The sequence below is a fragment of the Cryptomeria japonica genome, chromosome 3 (assembly GCF_030272615.1).
Source record: "Cryptomeria japonica chromosome 3, Sugi_1.0, whole genome shotgun sequence".
NCBI lineage: Eukaryota > Viridiplantae > Streptophyta > Pinopsida > Cupressales > Cupressaceae > Cryptomeria > Cryptomeria japonica.
The window spans coordinates 379,089,832-379,111,895 of NC_081407.1; the positions used below are offsets into that span (position 1 = coordinate 379,089,832).

The 22,064-nt window shown below is 34.0% G+C and overlaps 1 protein-coding gene across 1 annotated transcript; it reads right to left on the minus strand.

Moving 5' to 3' along the window:
• Positions 1-19,384: 19,384 nt before the first annotated feature.
• LOC131061744 (G-type lectin S-receptor-like serine/threonine-protein kinase At2g19130) lies at positions 19,385-20,434 on the minus strand. Its single transcript, XM_057995568.2, has one exon. The coding sequence runs from the start codon at positions 20,432-20,434 to the stop codon at positions 19,385-19,387; it is 1,050 nt and encodes a 349-aa protein (XP_057851551.2).
• Between the last annotated feature and the right edge of the window lie 1,630 nt (positions 20,435-22,064).

Below are 22,064 nucleotides of genomic sequence, written 5' to 3' on the forward strand. Positions count from 1 at the left end.
CAAAAGCATAATAAATTAAATAGCATAGCCACATAACTCAACCATATTACCATCAAATCATATATAAAACCTTCTCAATATATTCTAACATCAACGTTTCAAATAATTATCTTAATCTTGAGAACTTGGAATGGTCATTCTCTCTCTAAGAAGATTCTAGTGGCCTTGGGTCCTTTACGACTATGGCACCCAACAGAGGAAATCGGTTCCTACACAGAACCCATTGTTCTTATGTAGAACCCTTCATGCCTTCACAAAATGAAAAACATAGCCTTGGCCAGGACATCCTGAGTGTACATTGTACCCCGAGTTGGACACACACTATGTGCGCCTTCTCACTAATTCTCATAGCCCACCAATCCACCACCTTCTGCTTCTTCCCACGAGTGATCTCCATGCCCTTCCAAGCCTCACATAAATGGTCTATATAACTTTTTAGTGGTGGTTTCTCAAACCATCATGTCCTTTCGAAAAGGTCACCTTTATTTAACATTTCATTTGTACAATTATACCTCTCTTTTAAGAGAGTTTTCATTAACATTAGTTACTAATCTTTCTTTAAGACAAAGGATAAAAATATCCTTTATTTTTATCACTCTTTTTCAATATAAAAATTTTATTTCATAACTTTATCTTCTCTTGGAGAAAAGGTCACATAACAAGTAGTAGCAAATTTTTATATTGGCATTTGGTATGAAAAAACATGAGATCAAATATATGTTTGGGTCGCTAACAGTGAAAGTCCCATGAGCAATAGGGTTGGTGTTTTAAAATTTTCTAGTGAAGGTAATCTAACATTGCTTGATGCAGACAATGCATCTATTTGGTCATTCAAGAGGACGATGAAGTGAGGCCTAGTATGAGGCAAGTGTTGCAGATGCTAGAAGAGAACATGGATCCTTGAACTCCACATATTCCGAGCTCTACACTTAGGCCAACACACCGAAGCAACACAAGTAGCTATAGTGATGGCAATGATACTAGTTAGAATAATGCATTCTAAAATGTAGAGTCAAATTATTGAAGCTTAAATGTTAACGATGCCTTGTTTACCTAATTTAGTAAATTTATGTATGTAAGTATTCAATAAGTTTTGATTATTTTATTATTTAATAATATTATAAACATTATGTTATTAATTAAGTATTTTGATTTTTATATCTAAATGATTGTTAAACTTAAGCTCAATGTAATCAATTAATTTTATATTCAAGTAAAATTGACACATTGAAATAAATAAAATAGTTTATATACACAATTATAATATTAATATACATTTATCTAAACCCTTTTAGCATATATATTCCATATATCTAAATTTTGTTACTATATATCTTAAATAAAATATCTTAGTGTCAAAAATACTTCTTAACATTATAAAAATTAAATTAAATTGAGAAACAAATTTACACATCTTAAAAAGTTTATTGTGGTTTTCCATTTTATATTGACTATGCCCGGGACAGTAAAGAGCTTAAGCACGATTCACCATTCACTGCCTCTACCCCATTGTCGCTTAACACCAATACAAGAGCTACAGTTGCCATTTTCATTCGCAGCCTCGTCTTTGTTTGATTTTTATCCCCACCTTTCAAAGGACAGAGGTAATAAAAGGGCCAAAAATGAACCTGGGCTATCAATCTAACTAAACATGTAATCATTCACGGGCTTGGAAATCTCGAGTCCCTTTCCACTGAACATGTTTTTCCCTATTTTCATATTAACAAGACGACCTTTTTATAGAGAAATTCGACGTATGGAAAAAGAAAAAAATTGTGCACAGTAGGGCCATATCACATGTGAGCTACAGCTACTTTTTTATTAGATAAGGTTTAGTATAAGTGATCTTAGTATCTTAATTTTGTTTCTAGTTTTTATCTTAAACATTTTAGCATTTAAAAAAAATAAAATTACAGTATATGAGTATTATTTTAAGTTCTTTGGTTTGTCTATTAATTAAATTTTTAAAAACAATATTTTACTTTTGTTTATCAAATTTCATTATTTCAACACTATCCTGATTGGGTACTCATTTTTTAACTATCCTATATTATAAGTGGATAAATGTGAATTTAGTCATAACTCTATATCTAAGTATTTTATCTTGGCATGCAAGGTAGATGATAAATATTTAATTGTAAAAAGACAAGGGAAGTCATTGATGTTTGATAAAATGGAAGAACCATCCAATAAAAATACCACCTAAGTAAATTATTTTTTTATATAAAAGTGTCCACATTTGATCAAGGATGAGAGCAATAATTCTTTGAAGAGGGAAGCATGCTACACCCTTAATCCTAGTGTGTGTATAGGGTTATAAGTTGTCATCATGTGACTACCTTAATAATTAATTAAGTCATATTATCATTATTATATTCTTTTTTAGTAAATTAGGTTAGTCTAGGGATTATAAGTTGTTATCTAAGTTTTCTTGGGTAATATCCTATGAAAAAGTAGTTACATGTAAGATGTATTGAGTCTTATTTGATCATAAGATAGCCTCATTGGAGATTTTTTTATTTTTAGCCCCTTGAGGTGACTTATTTTTAATTAGTGGTAAAACAAGTTTTAAAGGGACTCGAAACCCTTTACAAATGCATTGTGTTGGGATTTAAAATCCACTTACACAATGATGCTAGAAGATAGAGCACAGAACAATAACAACCAAACATCATCCAAACAATAGTAGAATAGATTTTTTACAAAATTAAGGCCATAGCCATAAATCGAACTAGCTCAAGGAGACAACCATCTTAAACCTTGAATACAACAAGAAAAGCATAAAGAAAAATAAACTTTTAATCATCACTTTTCTTTGATGGAGAAGCATGAAACCTCTAGCTTCCTCAAGCTCCACCTCAATAGGAATAATAGAAGTAAAACTCAAAGCACCGCTCGAACAAAGGGCGGTAGAAATGCTCTTATCACATCTCCCATCTTCTCCTCCAACACACATCTCGACCTCTATAAGAAGATGAAAAGAATGACCAACAACCTACTACAAGAAATAAAAATATCCCACCAACATTCTCTCTACCTCAATAGGAAAAAAAAGGGTGGTATAAAAGAAAGGTGAGGGAAATATCTCCTTACAATTGATCCAAAAGTTGGAAGCAAAGATATCCAAAACATCCAAAATCCTAATAACATGGGATTAAATAGATATATTACTCAATGAGCACTCCACCTCTAAAAGAATAAAATGAGCAAGAACCAAAGAAAACACCACCATATCCACCACTAAAAAAATAAAAACAAAAACCTAAAATTGGTCCAAAAGAAATAGTGGCCATAGTTTCAGTCAAAAGGGAAGGAAAAAAACCCTACGTCAACAGAAGAAGTTAGAGCACCCAAAGAAACCAAACGTGGAAAAACCAAGAGGGCAATATCTCCCTACCAACTCCTCCAAACAAAACCAATAGAAAACATGGTAAAATTAGAAGATAGGAAGAATAATATCATGCCCACCAAAACATAGCTCATCAAAAAGATATAAATGCCCAAAACCAAGTGAAGAAATCCATGGCCAGAACCAGCAACAGAGTATTTGGCACAAATCAAAATTAGAACAATCATTACAAGTCTAGGAAGAAACATAGAAACCCTCTACAACATGATAAACCACAAGACATGCTCCACTAAAACCACCACAACTCTCCTCACAAAAGCCCTCTCTAAAGAGGGAAGAGGACAAGAGAAACCCAAAATGATGTTTCAATCCCCACAGAATATAGAGCCCAATATTCAACATCCTCAACTCCAACAATAAGCATAGAGAAACACCACCACGACAAAAAAAAGCCAGAGTATGCCCATCAAGATCTACATAATTGTAAAATTTTTAACCTGACCTATCCTCTCTAAACCAGCTGATTAGCAAACAATAACAGCAAAGAGAATAAATTGCAAAATGAAATCACAATTCAGAATAAAAAAACAAAGTGCCTTGTTTTTTTTTTGGAATTGCACACACCAATTTCTTTATTGAAGCTTAATTAAAAAATTACATAGAGGTTGTATATATAAAGAATTTGTAGCCTAGAAGAATTAATAATAACTGCAGTTCTAAATATATTCCTAGCATTGCATGGAAAGCTATTAAGGCTCTCAAACTAAAAAAACAAACAACTCCCTAAATTAAGGATACAATAAGTGCATGCACATCATGCTTTATTTACTAAAAACAAACTCATACAAAAAACAAAACTAAAAACAATCCTAAAGATTAATGGATGCTGGAGTACATGCTTTATTTGCATGAATAAACAAAAACTGATTTAAACTAAAAATAGCTTATGCATGGTGATGAATGGATAGATTCATGTCCAAACTGGAGCTACATGGAGCTGCATGCTAAAGCAGCATCAATTATCAACATACTTCCCCTTGATGCTGAGAGGGCTCACAATCTTATCTCGTAGTGCTATAAACTGAGCTTTCACAACCGCTTTGGTGAATATATCTGCTAGCTGATCCTGGGTGTTGATGTGCTTCAATTCAACATCCTTCTTCTACACCAAATCTTGTATGAAGTGATATTTCAAATCAAAATACTTTGTTCTGTTGTGATGAACCAAATTCTTAGCTAACTTGATGGCACTCACATTGTCACAATAAATTATTGTAGGCTGAATTTGTTTTTCTCCAATTTCTTCCAAAACTTTTCTAAGCCAAAGAGCTTGTGTACTTGCTGAGGTAATTGCAACATACTCTGCTTTTGTATATGAGAGGGCAACAATACTTTGTTTTTTCGAGCTCCAGGTAATCAAACCAAAACCAAAAGAAAAACAATTTCCAGATGTAGATTTACAATCATCCATACTACTTCCCTAGTCTGAATCACTAAAGCCTACAAGATTGAACTTTTCAGACGAGTAGTAATGAATACCAAAACTTAAATTCCCTTTCACATACCTCAAAATCCTCTTGGCTGCCTTCATATGTATTTCAGATGGATTTGTCATATACCTTGAAACAAGTGAAACTGAATAGGCAATATCAGGCCTCGTGTGGATTAGAAACATCAAGCTCCCCACAATACTTCTATAAGTTGTCTCATCAACTAAATCAGCACCATCATCTCTACATAGCAAAACTCCATGAGCACTTGGAGTGGAGGCAAGGTTACAATCAGTCATATTAAATTTCTTCAGCATATCCTGTGCATACTTTGTTTGACAAATGAAAATCTCATCCTTACTTTGATAAACCTCCATTCCTAGAAAATATTTCATCAAACCAAGATCTTTCATCTCAAATTCTTTCATCATAGTAGCTTTGAATTCATCTTTCATCTTAGAACTACTACCCATATACAAAAGATCATCAATATACAAACTTATGATGAGAATATCAGTACCTTCTTGTTTGTAGTAAAGGGTAGGATCACTCTTACTTCTTTGGAAGCCATTCTCCTAAAAGTATCCATCAATCCTGGCATACCACGCTCTTGGTGCTTGCTTAAGGCCATACAAAGCCTTCTTCAATCTGTAAACAAGATGCTCTTTTCCTTCCACTTCAAAACCTTGTGGCTGCTCCACATATACTTCCTCTTCTAAGTATCCATTCAAGAAGGCATTTTTCACGTCCATATGATGTATGCTCCACTTCTTCTGAGCTGCTAATGAAATCAGCATTCTTATGGTCTCTTATCTTGCTACTAGAGCAAATGTCTCTTCATAGTCAATTCCATACTTTTGTGTGAAGCCTTTAGCAACTAATCTTGCCTTGTGTCTTTCAACACTCCCATCACTGTTAAACTTGGTCTTGTAGACCCATTTGTTGCCAATCTTTTTCTTCTCATGTGGGAGTTCTGTTAACTCCAAGTGTCATTCTTGTGAATGGAATCCATCTCTTCTTCCATGGCTTTCACCCAAACTTCATTAGTACATGCATCTTCAAAACATGATGGTTCAAAATCAGCCTTGGCTAATAAAGCAAAATTCACTATCTCACCTATTGGGTTTTCTTCATGTACTTGATTTCCACTCTTCTAGTAGATATCACTCAATCTCCTTACCTTCCTTGTAGAACTTGGAGAAGAAGTTGGACTTGAACTTGGTACTAAAGAACTTGATGAAGGATTGCTTGGTGGAGTTAAACCAGTGGATGTAGAAACATTAGTTGGTTGCTCATGATCAATATCAGAAATTATATCATCATTCAAAATAGATTTTGGCTTCTCAACATGTCCTTTTTGATGACCATAAACTCTCCCTTCATCAAAAATCACATCTCTTGAGACAATAAGCTTGTTAGTGAGGGGATTATACAATCTATAAGCCTTGATTTTCTCACTATATCCAATAAAAATACATGACTCACTCTTTGCATCTAACTTCTGTCTATTTTGATCAGGTACATGCACATAAGCCAAACAACCAAAACTTTGAAATGATTAACATTAGGCCTTTTTCCATACCAAGCTTCATAAGGAGTCATCTTTTCTAGTGCACTGGTGGGGCTATAGTTGAGGATGTATACCGTTGTAGCAACTGCATCTCCCCAATAAGAATTGCTCAATCCCTTGGTTTGTAACATGCACCTTGCCATTTCAACCATAGTACAATTCTTTCTTTCAGCTACCCCATTTTGTTGAGGTGTGTATGCAGTAGTAAGTTGCCTCTTGATGCCATTAAAATCACAATAACTTTGGAAATCCTTTGAACAAAACTCTCCTCCATGATCAGTCCTTAAACATTTGATCTTGCACCCTTTCTCATTTTCCACAAGGAATTTAAACTTCTTGAATGTATCCAAGGCTTCATCTTTGGCCTTCAAAAAATATACCTAACAATTTCGTGAGTAATCATCAATAAAAGTGATGAAATATGATGACTTACCCAAACTCTTAGTCTGCATAGGACCACATATATCTGAATGAACAAGCTGAAGTGGGTGATGAGCCCTCCATGCATTTCCCTTTGGAAACTTTTCTCTTGCATGATTTCCTTTAGCACAACCTTCACAAACCTCCTTGTGTTCCTCAACCTTGGGCAAACCAGAAACTAATGCATGCGAGGTTAGAAACTTCAAACTATGAAAATTTAAATGCCCATACTTGGGATGCCATAACCAACTTGAATCCTCATAAGCCATATTTGCCAAACTGTTGTTATGTTCACCAAACCTCAAGGGGAACATCCTATTTCTTGTCATAGGAACAACAATGATCACCCTATTATCCTTACTCTTATCATAGATAGTACAAGTCTTATTCTCAAAGACTACTTTATAATTTTTCTCACATAGCTGCCCAACACTTAACAAATTATGCTTCAATTGTAGAGTATAATAAATATCATGAATACTCTTTATACCTTCTTTTGTTTGGACCTCCATAGCTCCTTTGGCAGCAACCTCCAATGATTTATCATCACCAAGTTGGATCTTGGATTTGAAACTTCCATCCTTTGTTGAGAACAACTTCTCATTCCCTGTCATATGGTTAAAGCATCCAAAATCTAGGTACCAAACATCTTTACTAGTATTTTCACCCTTGGCTTAAGATAAAAATAAGTGATCAGGAGGATTCTCACTACTTTCTTGAGCATAGTTAGCACTTTTACCTTCTTTCAATCTGCATTCTCTTTCAAAGTGGCCATACCTATTACAATGGTAACATTGAACATTTCTCTTATCAAATCTGCCTCTACCTCTTCCTCTGAAACCACCACTTCCTCTTGAGACACCTCTTCCTCTACCTCTTGAAGAATTTTGGCTTTTCCCTTTACCTTGGTCTTAATTGATTTTGGCACTACTGCTGCTTCCATCTTCATTTTTTGTGATTAACAATTTAGAGGAAAACACTTTCTCTACACCTTCAAAAGAATCTTTCAATCTTTCTTCATGAGACATCAGGGATTCAACCAGTTGATCAAACTGTAGTTTTGTCAAATCCTTGCTTTCTTCTATGATTATTGCTACATGATTCCATCTGGGTGTCAAAGATCTCAACACCTTTTTAATCAAAACTTCGTTGCTTACAACTTCCCCAAGTGTAGCCATTTTATTGACCACATCTTTGACTCTGACACAATAATCACTTATACTTTCAACTTCTCGCATCTTCAAATTCTCGAACTCTCACTTCAATGTCTGAAGCTTGACCACTTTAACTTGATCACTACCCTGGTAAGCTTTTTGTAGAGTCTTCTAGGCATCTTTGGTAGTTGTTGCTCCTGATATTGTTGGAAATAAGCTCTTATCAAGAGCTATCTGAATGTGAAACAAAGCTTGAGCATTCTTTTTCCTTGCTTTCTTTCTTGCTATTCTATCATTGGCTGTAAGGGCATTCCAATCAGCTGGCTCTTCATAACTTGATTCAATAATCTCCCACAAATATTTTCCAATCAAAAAGGTCAGCATCTTAATGCACCAATAATCATAATCATTCCCATCAAATTCTGGAATGGTCATATTGTTAGAATTCGACATGATTAACTTTGGTGAAATTCCAACAATAAAACTTTAACCCAAAACAATTTTACCTGCTCTAATACCACTTGTAGAATTTTGAACCTAACCTATCCTCTCTAAACCAACTGATTAGCAAACAATAATAGCAAAAAGAATAAATTGCAAAAATAAATCGCAATTCAGAATAAAAAACAAAATGTCCAATTTTTTTTTTGGAATTGCACACACCAATTGCTTTATTGAAGCTTAATTAAAAAATTACATAGAGGCTGTATATATAAAGAAATTGTAGCCTAGAAGAATTAATAATAACTGTAGTTCTAAATATATTCCTAGCATTGCATGGAAAGCTATTAAGGCTCTCAAACTAAAAAAACAAACTACTCCCTAAATTAAGGATACAATAAGTGCATGCACATCATGCTTTATTTACTAAAAACAAACTCATGCAAAAAAAAAAACTAAAAATAATCCTAAGGATTAATGCATGTTGGAGTACATGCTTTATTTGCATGAATAAACAAAAACTGATTTAAACTAAAAATAGCTTATGCATGGTGATGAATGGATAGATTCATGTCCAAACTGGAGCTGCATAGAGCTGCATGCTAGAGCAGCATCAGTTATCAACAATAATGTATAGCCAGGGTCTGGCCGGGCTTAACCGACAGACTCGAAGCTCTGACTTTCGATCAAAACGTTTACAATTCCGTTTACAATTATGTTTTTGTTTCCTGGCATCTCCCTAACAGTTATCACTATCACAGTTAAGTATAAACTTGTTTTTCAAAAATCTGTCTCCCACCCACCCAGAAGTCACAGTCATATTTGACATTTGTATCTCCTGCCTACTGTCCAACTGACCAAGCCATTTAAAAGGTAAACCTAGCACCCTGTAAATGCTCTATTTGTGAAGGAGATGAAAGACAACACAGTTAATGTATGCAACACAGGCAAGGAAGTGTAGAAAAAGGTGAGGGTAGCGAGCATGTTGCCCTTGGGTGAGGCTTTCATCATATGGTTTTTTTCTAAGCTGGTTTTTTTCTTATTATAGAAATTGGCATGAAATTGTAATTTAAAAAAATAAATATTTTTTAGAAAGCCTCTCCACGAGACTCGGCCTTATTACATTTTTACATTTTTATGATTGTGATAAACTCTTTTGACAAATGAAAAATGATAAAAATCAACAGTCTATATCATTTAGATCCTCTTGCATAACATATCCAACAATTTGGAGGTTGATATCCAAAATCAGCTCAATCACTTCAAAAGAAACTCCTATTAATTTCCACTAACAAATACCTACTTTTCAGCCATTCATTTTAGGGTTGGGAGAAATTGCTTGGATGTGCCCTACTTTTTAAAAAATTTAATCTCTTTTAATTTTGAGTGCTAGTTGTTTCTCCAATGAAGAGTTTACTGCATTCTCCAAATTTCTTTCACAATCTCTTTGATTTGGCATTTTGACTTGGACTTCTAGTTGTTTCTCTATTTTTCAAATTTAGAGTTTCAGTTGTTTCTCTATTTTTCAAATTTAGAGTTTCAGTTGTTTCTTTATTTCTCAAATTTAGAATGTCAGCTATTTCTCTATTTGTCAATTGTTTTCTTAATATTTCTTCTTAACTATGGTTTAGAATGTTAAATATTTCATTTAGTGAATTTTTTGTTTCTTAGAAATCTTTTAATTAAATCTATGTTAATGTGGAGCATCAGTTATTTATCTTGTGAAATCCACTGTATTTCACAAACATCATCTGTTTTATTTTCTGTTCTCTAGTGAAATTCATTGATTTCACAAATCGCATCCTTTTACTTTCTGAGATTGGAGTGTTTATTAAATTAATGTACAAATATAATCTAGGTAGACTATAATTTTCATAGAAATATTTGTATATATTTATTTGTATTAGTGTTTTGAGATTTGGTTTTCATTAAAATGTTCAAGGATAATACATATAAGAGAATAAATAATTTAATTTTTAAGTATATTTAATTTCAATTAATCAAAATGAACAAGAGACACTTTAACATTAAATAGGGAGATTTCATATTGTTCTTTTTTCACTATTTTTGAAAGGAATTAATTTTTTTTTAGTTATTTTCCTTTCCATTAGATAATGATATAGCAACACAGTTGAAATTTGAAAATAAGGAATGAGAGTGATTATTAAGAAATTATTTAGTATAACTAATACTTACTATATTCAAATTATTATGTCTAAAGGTTTCTAAAGTTGAAAAATTATAATATGATTTTACACAATGAGGCATCTCATGCATGATCAAGATGTGTGGAATGCCATAATTTTTCTATTCACATTACTAAGCTGGGTTTGCATGCACGCTTCCTCCATATGAAGTACTTTGATGGATTTTGCCAATCTAATTGTTGTAGAGGATTGATTAATCCTTATTCATGTCTTTGATGCAATTTTTTTCTTCATGTGTCGAGGTTTTATCCTCTATCTTTTAATTCTTATATTAAAGTTTTGTTTTTCTTTACATTTAAGTTTTATTGTGAATTATTTTGGGGATCACAAAAGAATTTTAATATATGTTTTATGGTCATTATTTGTTATTTGTAGATGGATAACCTTAAGGTAGCTTCCTTTAAGAAAACACAAATCTAATTATGTTCTTTTGTGAGTGTTATGAATTTAATAATGTTATTGAGGCTCTATTTTCTTTCTTATGCTTGCAATCCTACAATGTTTCACCATCCTACAAATAATAATAATAATTATATATCAAAATAAGATTGTAATATGGTTGGCTCTTTTAGTTGATTTCTTACATAGAGGTGTGGTTGACTTGGATGATGATAGGGAAGTTGTCAAGATCTCAGTTCACTTTTTTTCTCATCAATACAAATGAATCCATCATGCTAGAAGTTTCTCAATAAATTAGCATGAATTCACTTTGCAACCAAGCCAATCAAGATTTTAAGTTGTTTCTTATGCAATATTTTGTTATATTGCATAGTGAATCACATGATGAAATGGAAGGAATCATTTTATAATCCACCACCCAATGGGGATATTTTAGAAGTTTTTTTTTTTCTAATTTTTGTTTTGATTTGTTGAAAATATACAATAAAATAAACTAATAATTTTTTTAGTCAAATCAATATCTAGTGCAATGTCCCCATCTCCCCTATGCTCTCATTAATTTTGATTTCCATGTGGATAGCTTGATAAATTAGATTTCCTAAGAGCATAATCAATGCTTCTAGTGTTGAAACCATTGACCCTAGTGAATGTGTGTGGGAATATTGGGTGAAGAAGAAGCAATGATGGGTAGAATAGGAAGAAGTCGATTTGGATCAACATGTGCCAATGCCTTATGTTGTGCCATTCCACCACCAACACCTTATATTGATTTGATGTTAAAATAAAGAACCTTTTTTTATCAAAGTAAAACTCCACCCAAAATTTTCTAGAAAAAACAATAGCACCTCAAAATCAGCATGTGGTCAATGGTCAAAGACCATCCACGATCACCCCCAAAATATACTACAATCCATGCATTCCTAGACCACCTAAGTGGAATTATTATTTTTTTGTTTGGAGACATAGGCTGATTTATGAAAGCATAAATAAATTGTTGGCCTATAGTTTGTTTGGTAATATGTAAATCCAAGATCTATCTATGCAATAGTCCATCAGCATATAGTTTTCATGTCTCTTTTTTCTCTAAAGGTGGAGTCTATCTAGATTTCAAATGAAGTAACTAAATTAACAATGGTTTGCATTGAGGTTGCAGACCATGAAACATGTGGAATCATATTAGTAAAATGTTAGATTAAATCATTTTTTCTTGGAGCAAATTTATGTTATCATTTATAGTTGCTCACAAGAGAGCCCTATTAGGTCGAGGTGTGTGGGGTTTCATTGAGTTGGGTTTTGGGGAGGGGAGATTCACATGAGCTATTTTATATAGTGGGGTTTGAATTTTTTATAGAACATATCCTAATAAAACTTCATACTAAAGTATTTGGTCTATATAAATGTAATGTGCATTGCCTACATTTATAATAATAGAAAAATAAATAAATAATTAGTTGTACATTTTAATATATGAAATAGAGGATTCAAGGTACATTCCTTAATAGTGATGCTATCTTGGTCCATGTAAGGTAGTAGGAGATAGAAAGTACTCTAGATCAATAGTTTGAACCTAGAGCGACCTATAGGGTAGATCAATAGAAAGGTAAAATGAGGGGTATCTCAATCAAGTAGAATGAATATAATTTTTTGATAAATTTATTGTCTTCAACATTTTCTTTTGGTTTAATGAATGAGAGAAATATATTTCAACTTACATGGATTTTTTATATAGATTTTTACTTTTCTTTCTGATAGGGGCATGTGTCAAACCGATGCAAATATAAAGATGCAAGGGTTTATCACTAAATTTTAGACCACGAAAGTATGGACATCATGAACTAAAATAATGGTATATGATATGTGCTTCTTTTAAAATTCAACGTTCGATGAGGAAATCAAGGGGTGATTTTACTATAAGTTTCGATGAGTCACTAATGAGATCAAATATCATGAAATCTATCTATGGTATTCGAAAGGCAACTTTTAATGAAAACACTTTATAAACAATTTTCTTAAAATCCAAGGTGTAGGCCCTAAAAGAATAAGACAAAAGGTGTGGAATTTCAATGGATACAATACATACTCTAGTTTTTTTTGAGTATGATTTAATTTTTTATTATCTAAAAGCTTTTGTGATGTCAAGAAATTATTATTGGATGTGCTAGTCAAATGAGTCAACTATTACTTTTCTTTTCTCTCATTTCTAGGTAATCTTATTGCAAAAATTAGGGGTTGTGGCTTATGGGTTCCATATAGTATATGAGTCTCTACAAATATGTTAAACATGTAAGAGTATTATATCAGACATGGATTTGTGAGTCTTGTCAAATTAGGAAATCATAAAGTCAGTGTGCATCTATAATAGGTAAATTACTCTTTTAGTAGTATTTGTGCATTTTTTTCTAAGAGAAGCATACCTAGATAGGAGATTGGTAAACCAAATACTTTAAAGTTGAAGATGTGTTGTATGTTTATAGTTTATTCCATGATCCTTCAAGAACAAAATTGTTGATTTGTTTAGATTAATATTTTCACAAGTTACTCTTTCATATCTATCTAGCACTCTCTTGATAACTCTAGCCTTTATTTTTATGGTTTCCATAAATAAGAGTGTATCATCAATAAATTGGAGATAAGTAACAATAAATCCAAATTTGAATAGATTTTCAACCTCTTAATATTCTTGCAAACCACTTAATTCCCCAAGGCTCATTCTAACACCTAAAAGTTGCAATAAGAAAGAGAAAACGAGATAGTGAGTCTCATTGCCTAGAATTCCCATTTTCATATTGAATAAATCCACATGTCTCATTGATGAGGATGGAATAATATGCCAGAAAAATACAACTCAAAACCCACCTACTCTAATCCCCATAAAACTTGATTTTATTTATCGTTTGGAGTAAGAATATACCCATGACATTTTTGTATGCCTTATTCATATCGATTTTAAGAAGCATCATGTCTTTCAAGTGTTTTGTTTGATAGAATTCTCTATTTCATGGACAATGATAATTCCATCAAGCATATGTATTATTTTAAGTAACCCACTCAATTTCTCAAACATACTTCTAACTAAATAGATCAAAGTATTATAGATTTATAAATTTATAGTGATGAGTGTCAAAAAATTAAAATCTCATCCCTTAATAATGATTTTTTGAGAGTGACACTCCATAATTTTATAGACATCAAATCGCACAATGTCCTAGAACTTCTAATAATTTTTTTCTTGGAAACTAATTAGTCCTCAAGTCTTCATAGACCCAAGTGGGAAGATAGCAACCTTGATTTCCTCCATAGTGAAGGTTTTCTTTAACTCATCATTTTTATTTCACTTGATTGTTTATGGTATATTATAAAGAAAGAGGTTTCAGGATCTTGTTTTTTCTTTAGTTCATTTCCCAACAACTTCTTAATGTAGTACACTCCTTCACTGCACTTGGTTGCAATTTCAATCACCTCACTTATAAAGAGAAGAACTATTCTCTCAAATTTTTCACTTAACTTTTGATGTTTGTGAAGAGGTGAAAGGTTTTGGTGTTTGTATCACCCTCCTTTGGCAATTCCACCCTAGACTTTTGTATCCAATATATCTCTTCCGTATTGATAATGGTGTTCATACCATTAAGCTATTCTCCTTACATCTATTTTATTTTCTAAGCCCAGACAACATTTTCTTCTAATTTTTCTCAAGTTTCCTTTACACCTTCTACTCTCAAAAATGTCAAGTAATACAAATTTATTACAAAGTGTCACCTTGTGTTTAATATCTACTAACATCCTTTAAACAATGTTTATAGCACCCTTTAAATTTTGGCCTTCCACCATTCTTTTGACATTGAAGAAAACTCTAGATGTTTAAGCCAAAAAAATTGAATCTTTGAGTAACCTCTTAACATAGCTTCTTTTCTATTTTTTAATCAAATTAACTAGTGGTTCGAACTATCATAGTGAATCACCCTAGTAAAATTTTACTCTAAATCCAAAAATACCATCCTAGTGGATGTAAGCTTTGTCCATCCCCATGTTGCTTTACACAAATCACCCATCTTTATGTTTCTTATGCATTAATGACTGATGAGAGAAAAGTGCCCTAAAGGCATTCAAGCCTAATGGAAAAATAATATTACCTCCTATTTTATCCCATAAGTCTAAATTAGTATTGAAATATATTTTAATGATCCCATTTTCATTTGATATTTTGGATTCTAAAATCATCAAAATTGTACTAATACTTTTACTCACTTTCCATGTTCAAACTATATATACTTGAAATCATTAATCTTGACATTCACCTAAACTCTAACAATTAAAATATTTTAATATAATATATATTAAATAAATAAATTATACAAAATTTATAAAACATAATTCAAATTATTTCAATCTTCAATGAACAATTCATACATTAATTATAACATAATGAACCATTGTATACAAAATTTAAATATAATTTTTAAATTTTAAATATTTAGAAAACCTTAAAATTTATATACATTAACAACATAGCCAAGAATTTAGAAGAATTTACACCGAACAACTTAAAACTATATAATTTTAAAAAATTTAAAATAATAATAAAAAAGACTCGTTCAAAATCAATTGACAGATTGATCAAAATAGGACAATGGATTGTTACAGTACATTCACCTGAGTAGTTCCAAACCACTTTGGAGGCTATATTATAATAGCGAAAATGAATTTTGGGTTTCCTTCATGATTTATAGGGGATTTTGATGGGAATCAAGAGCCCTTTAACCAGAAGTATATATCAATTTAAAGGATTTTATGGCATTGGAGGTGAACTTTGGATGAAAGATTTTTTTATATTTCAACCAGTAAGCCCAAAAGAAAGTCCTAAGTAATATTGCATGGAGAAGGTCCTTTTTCACTGATGATTTTCTGGTAGCTTTTTTCTCTGTATCTTACCTTATTTAAAGGAAGAAAGCTTTTTTGTGCAAGCTTCCCATGATATTATTCATGAAATGCCCCATTATTGTCTAAGTATACTACACTTCCATCATACCAATATCACGTGGATCATCACAACACTTATCGCATGGCATGTCAAAATCTGTATTCCTTAAAAATCTTTGAAATGGATTACAGGCCACAGTATATCTGAGTCCTGTGCAAAAGTAGCACTTTTATAAAATTTAAATTTCTATGGGCAAATAAATTAGTTTATCTGCTAAATAGAGTCGATAAAGAAAAAAACTTTAGGAAAAATCATACAGAAAAAACAGCACAGTGATGAGGGGTTGAGTTTAAAGAGCACTTAAAACATCATTTTTTAATTCCCCGCCCTAATCTTATCAAGCTTGCGATTGTCAGGCAGCATAAGTCTTGAATTTTGGTAACTGTCGCTTCTACCCAACTAAGAATCGACATCCCCTTTGATAGCTAGAGAAATATCATCATTGCACATCATGACGTCCTCCTTTGACAAGCTGGGCAAATCAAACCTGATTTGCAATTCATTGATTGTCACTCTCCATAACATCCCATGGCCTTCGAACCCTCAACATGTTGTCTCTCGAAGGCTGTGTGGAAAGGAATATAAAGGAGTCCTTAAAAAGCCAGTCCATGGTATTTAGCATCTTCCTCATACTTGTCAGGGTGTATAAGCCCTGCATCATGAAAAAAAAACCCTTAGAGACAACACACCCAAGGGCAACATGCTCGCTACCCTAGCTTTTTTCTCCACTTCCTTGCCTACGTTGCATACATTAACTGCGTTGTCTTTGCTCTCCTTCACAAACAGAGCATTTACAGGGCGCTGGGTTTACCTTTTAAATGGCTTGGTTAGTTGGACAATAGGCGGGAGATACAGATGTCAAATATGACTATGACTTCTGGGTGGGCGGAAGACAGATTTTTGAAAAACAAGTTTATACTTAACCGCGATAGTGATAACCGTTAGGGAGATGCCAGAAAACGGAAACGGAATTGAAAACGGAAATAGAACTTTTTGACCGAAAGTCGGAGCTTCGAGTGTGTCCGTTAAGCCTGGCCCCAGGGCCTCAACTAAAGACTCTAAATCACATACTAGAAAACCACCAATAGCAACAAGGGCCAAAGATAGATTAGCCCAAGCTACGGAGAAAGCAGCGGGAGAAAGGGGAAGCTCATGCCAAGTAAATCGAAAACCCATGCAGGACCCCCATCCAAAAACAGACCCTCCACACACGCGCTCGCCACATAGTCAGAAGGTAGAGACACGCTCCTCTCTACCAACCCAGGATAACCCATTTACTCCATTGTCCTTCTTTGATCCATCTTCACTATTCTCATCGTCCCTTGCAGTCGAAACCCCTATTCCCGCTCACTCGCACATTCTGGCTCTATTGAGGTGACTTGTTATTCTTTACCAGTATTTGTACATATTTCATATTATACTTATCCTTTTGTAAGTTATCTTAGTAAAATATTTCTGAGAGTATCATATTTTTTAAATAATGTTGGTTTTTGATAAATTGGTCTCAAAGTCATATTAAATATGTGTTCATTCGATAATTTTAGTTGAAAAATTTATGATCAAAAACTAATTTAGCTAGAATCAATCTAGATAGACTGTATATTTGACCAAAACAGAATTATTTATTAAAACAAAAAACGTTGTATAAATAAGTTGGCATGAAATGTAGTTCACAACTTTTAAAATTTCACCAAGAAACTAAGAGCTAGTTAGTGTAACCCGAATTTTAAAGCCAAATAAATATGCACATTACTTCTAGGTGTTATATCAATTTTTCTAATAGTAAGATTCAATGTTTGTATCTTTGACATTTTACTTCTAGTTATTTGAAATAATCCTTAATGTATGTTAACGCTTGATCCATTATCATGTATAAATTATTTAATGATCAAAATAACACAATTCACCATAATATATAAAGCTAATGTTTCAAGAAATACCTTCCAAGTTAAACTTATTTATCATTGAACAATATATTATACTATTTTTGTGGCTAATAAAATCTATTAAAATGTTATTAATTAAAAACTGATATTAAATGTAACTTGCACTTTAAATATAGCCTTTTGTATTATCTCTCTCTATAATGTTGATGTATAAAATGTGTCCATATTAGTAGGAATTGTTCACTTATAAGGACTTGAATTGGCATCATTCTTATAGTAAGCACCTCTTATTACTCTAAACCCAAGCCTAATGGACATGATTATATATGTGCCACAAGATACTAGCACTTACATTCTAATGCTATCAAGCAAACAAGTTACTTTTTATATTTTATTCCTACCATTATATTTTGAAAAAATGGTTATACATTACATTCTATTTTTTAGGTTCAAATGAACTAAAACCTCATGATTAACTTTTATATCTTTTATTTTGGTTTTTGTCTAGTTCTAATTTTTGCAGTGGTTGTTAGTCTTAACATTGGGTTTTCTCACACCTCATGAGACCCCTTTCGTCTACCTTTTGGCTATTATGTAAGGGTTCATGCCCTCTCTTGCTTTATCTAATCAAAACTTTAATAGTTATCTCTAGAGTTAATTCAATTAAGAATCTTAGATAGAACCACCAGTCTCCTTCAACTAATATTCAAGAGTAAAAAAAAAAATCTCATACAATTATCAGAAGATGACAAGTATCATCTACATCTACTTTTATTATAATAAACTCATTTACGTAGTTTCCAATGCAACTTTTTGCAGATAAAATTTCAATCTAGGCTTTTAATTACTATTTTCATAGTATATGCTTTACAAAAGTAATTATAACCTAATAAATTCACAACTTTATGGTGTACATGTGTAAGCTTCACATTCATGTACGTTACTACATCTAGCAATTTTTTCATGTTGTAACAATATTGTATTTTCTCACCTATAATCTCTTTTCTTAACATAATCTTTCTACTTTCTACACTATGTACCTTTAACATGAGACCAACAATGCATTTATGATATAAGTTCACCAACTTCTTGTTTCAATGTTTAGAAACAAAATGAATGAATATGCAAAAAAAATACTCTTCACAATCTCATTTTGTACAAACAAGAGGAATTATCATTTTCAAAATTGAAATCATTACATATATTTCCTTCATTTATAACCAAATATGCAATGCAAACATTTTTCAAATATTATAAACAATATAATACATATTTCAAAATTATATAACAACATTATATCGTCAATAAAAAAATATAACTCCTTAATCTATTAACTTACCTATACTATACTATTGGTATAACCTTTGCAACAATTACTACTAAATTGAGAACAAATAAAACATCACATACTTATATCTCAACATGTTAACTTGCATATCCATTTCTATCATAACAAGTACTACTAGTTATAATTAAGTTAACGTGTAAGCTTAAATAACATGCCTCTGCATTTTAGAATGCATTGATCCATTAACATTTTTCTTACTGGTAACGTTACCCTCGCTGTAGCTGCTTGTGTCACTTGGGTGTTCTGGCCTAAACGTTGAGCTCGAAATCTGCGGAGTTTGAGGCTCTATATTCCCTTCCAGCATCTGCACCACTTGCCCCATGCTAGGCCTCACTTCCTCGTCCTCTTGAATGCATAGCAACGCTACAACACATACTCTTCTCACCTCTTCCATGTTTGCCTCCGCTGCAACACCCTCCTCCACAATATTCATCGTGCTCCCCTGCTGAATTTGAGTTGCAGCCCATGAAGGAAAGTAAAAGTTACTTGAAGCTTGGACATTTAAGTTTACATTTCTTTGTCCCGAAATGATTTCCAAAAGCGTCATACCAAAACTGTAGACGTCAACCTTAGATGAGTTGGGAAGACCAAAGATCCACTCTGGAGCCAAGTACCCTCTGGTTCCTCGTGTGGTGGTCAGCTCGCGGCTAAAATCTATACCCACAAGCTTTACCAGGCCGAAATCCGCTAACTTGGGGGACAAATTACTGTCCAGCAGAATGTTTTCGGGCTTGACATCGCCGTGAATGATGCAATCTCTGCATTCTTCGTGGAGATAAAGTAACCCTCTTGCAGAACCTAACGCGATCTCCAATCGGATCTTCCAGTCGAGTACCCTCCGTTTACTTTTGGACGGACTTGTGAACAGAAAGGAATTCAGAGAGCCGTGGGGCATGTAATCATAAACCAATAACCGTCGCGACCCTTCTGCAAAAAACCCTCGTAGCCTGACTAAATTCACATGTTGTATGCTTCCAGGGGAACTGATTTTCGCTCTGAATTGCTTCTCATCTTGTCTCGAACCCTCCATTTTCTTTAGGGCCACAAGCGTACCATCTGCTAGAGATCCTTTAAACACGGAGCCGAATCCTCCCCTCCCTAACTTAGACCTGAAATTCCTCGTTTCAATTTTCAACTCCTTGTAACTAAACATTGTGAGAAAAGGGTCTGAGAAATCTGCAGGCTTGTCCATCAACCGCAGCTGATGCCTCCGTCAAATTAAAATTGAGCAGATACCTAAAGGAAAGGTGAGTGCACCTACAATTCCAAACACTATGCCCACTGTCCTTGTTCTTTTGCGTTTCGTAGAAAGATGAGAGGCACCTACCCGAATAAAGACGTTTGAATTGCTTTTTGATGGAGTAGAGTTGCGTATGTTTAGCAAATCTCCGGACCAGATTTGGCAGGGTCCTGAAGGTGGATTGAAACTAAACGCGGTGCACGAACAGTTACGGAGGCGGCCATTCTCGCAATCTTTCTTTGTGGACGCAGGGTATGAAGAAGCGAAATCATCAGGCAAAGTGACACCAAGGTCGATGAATCCGTCAGTGCTACCATTTATTGCATCGCATCTTAATGGACTCTTCCGAACACAGCCACTGGATGCCCAATCTTGCGAGAGCTGGGAACAATTTTCTGTGGGTTTGAAGGCTTTCCCTCAACTGCAGAGTTGAAAATTTCTGGAATCGCAGGTTCCGTATGCACCACAGGGACCATACACGGCGCATGCGTCTCCGGGCCTAGACCAGATCATGCTCTATTTAATGCCGTCGAATGCAGACACTTGAACATGTCCTAACTTATTCACGACGAGACGTGTGAGTGCATTAAACGGAGGAATCAAATTATAACTTCCAAACAAACCTGAGGTATTACTTTCAACGCTGATATTGACCAGACGTTTGTCTGCCATTTCTGGTACTCCACTGTAAGTTTTGCCCTCCCAAGTTCCGGTCTCCCAGTACTATACGGAATTGTTCAATGTCAGCACTTAACTTTTGCATGTATACCTGCGGGGTGGCGGGAGACACTATCTTCTTTCTCCTCATTACCCCGCATCATCATTTTCAAACTCATTCAACCAGCCACCTTTCTTCATTTCTACTTACCTCGCAAGATCCTCTTTTCATCCTTCTGCATGATGTTGGATAGCGGGATGCATGCTACCTTCTTTCTGTCTTGCCTTGCAAGGTCATTGCACATTCATCCTGAATGGTGTGGGATAGAGGATGCTCCTCTCGCTTCGCTTTTAGTTTTCTCGCACGGTCCTTAGTTTTCCTTCTTACCCACTACGGGATAGCAGGTTGCCTCTCCTACCTTTTTCTTTGTATCCCCGCGATCTCATCTTGCTTCGGTTTTACTCCTCGTGGGATGGCGGGATGGCGGGATGCCACGTCTTTTTCCTTCAAACTTACCCCGCAAGACCTTTTCTTTCCAGTTGTCACGGCTACGAGATAGCGGGGGTCGCTATACCCTGCTTGCAGTTATCCTGCATGGTCGTTCGATCTCGACTTTCCGTAACGCGGGATGGTGAGAAGCCTTTAACTCCCGTCTTCTTGTTATCTCGCACGCCTGCATTTTTACTGTCTTTGACTCTACGGGATAGCGGGGGGACGCTATCTGCTTTGCTTTGAGGTTACCCCATAGGGTTTCATTTCTCTCGTCTATCAAATTGTGGGATAGCAGGACACTTTTGTCCTCTTTAATATTCTTATCCCGTAGGATCACTTTGCGGCCATCCAACATGTCGCGGGGTAGCGGGATATCAGCACATGCCCAACAGGTCCTAACCGAGCACAACACAGCTTGAGCAAACCACTAAG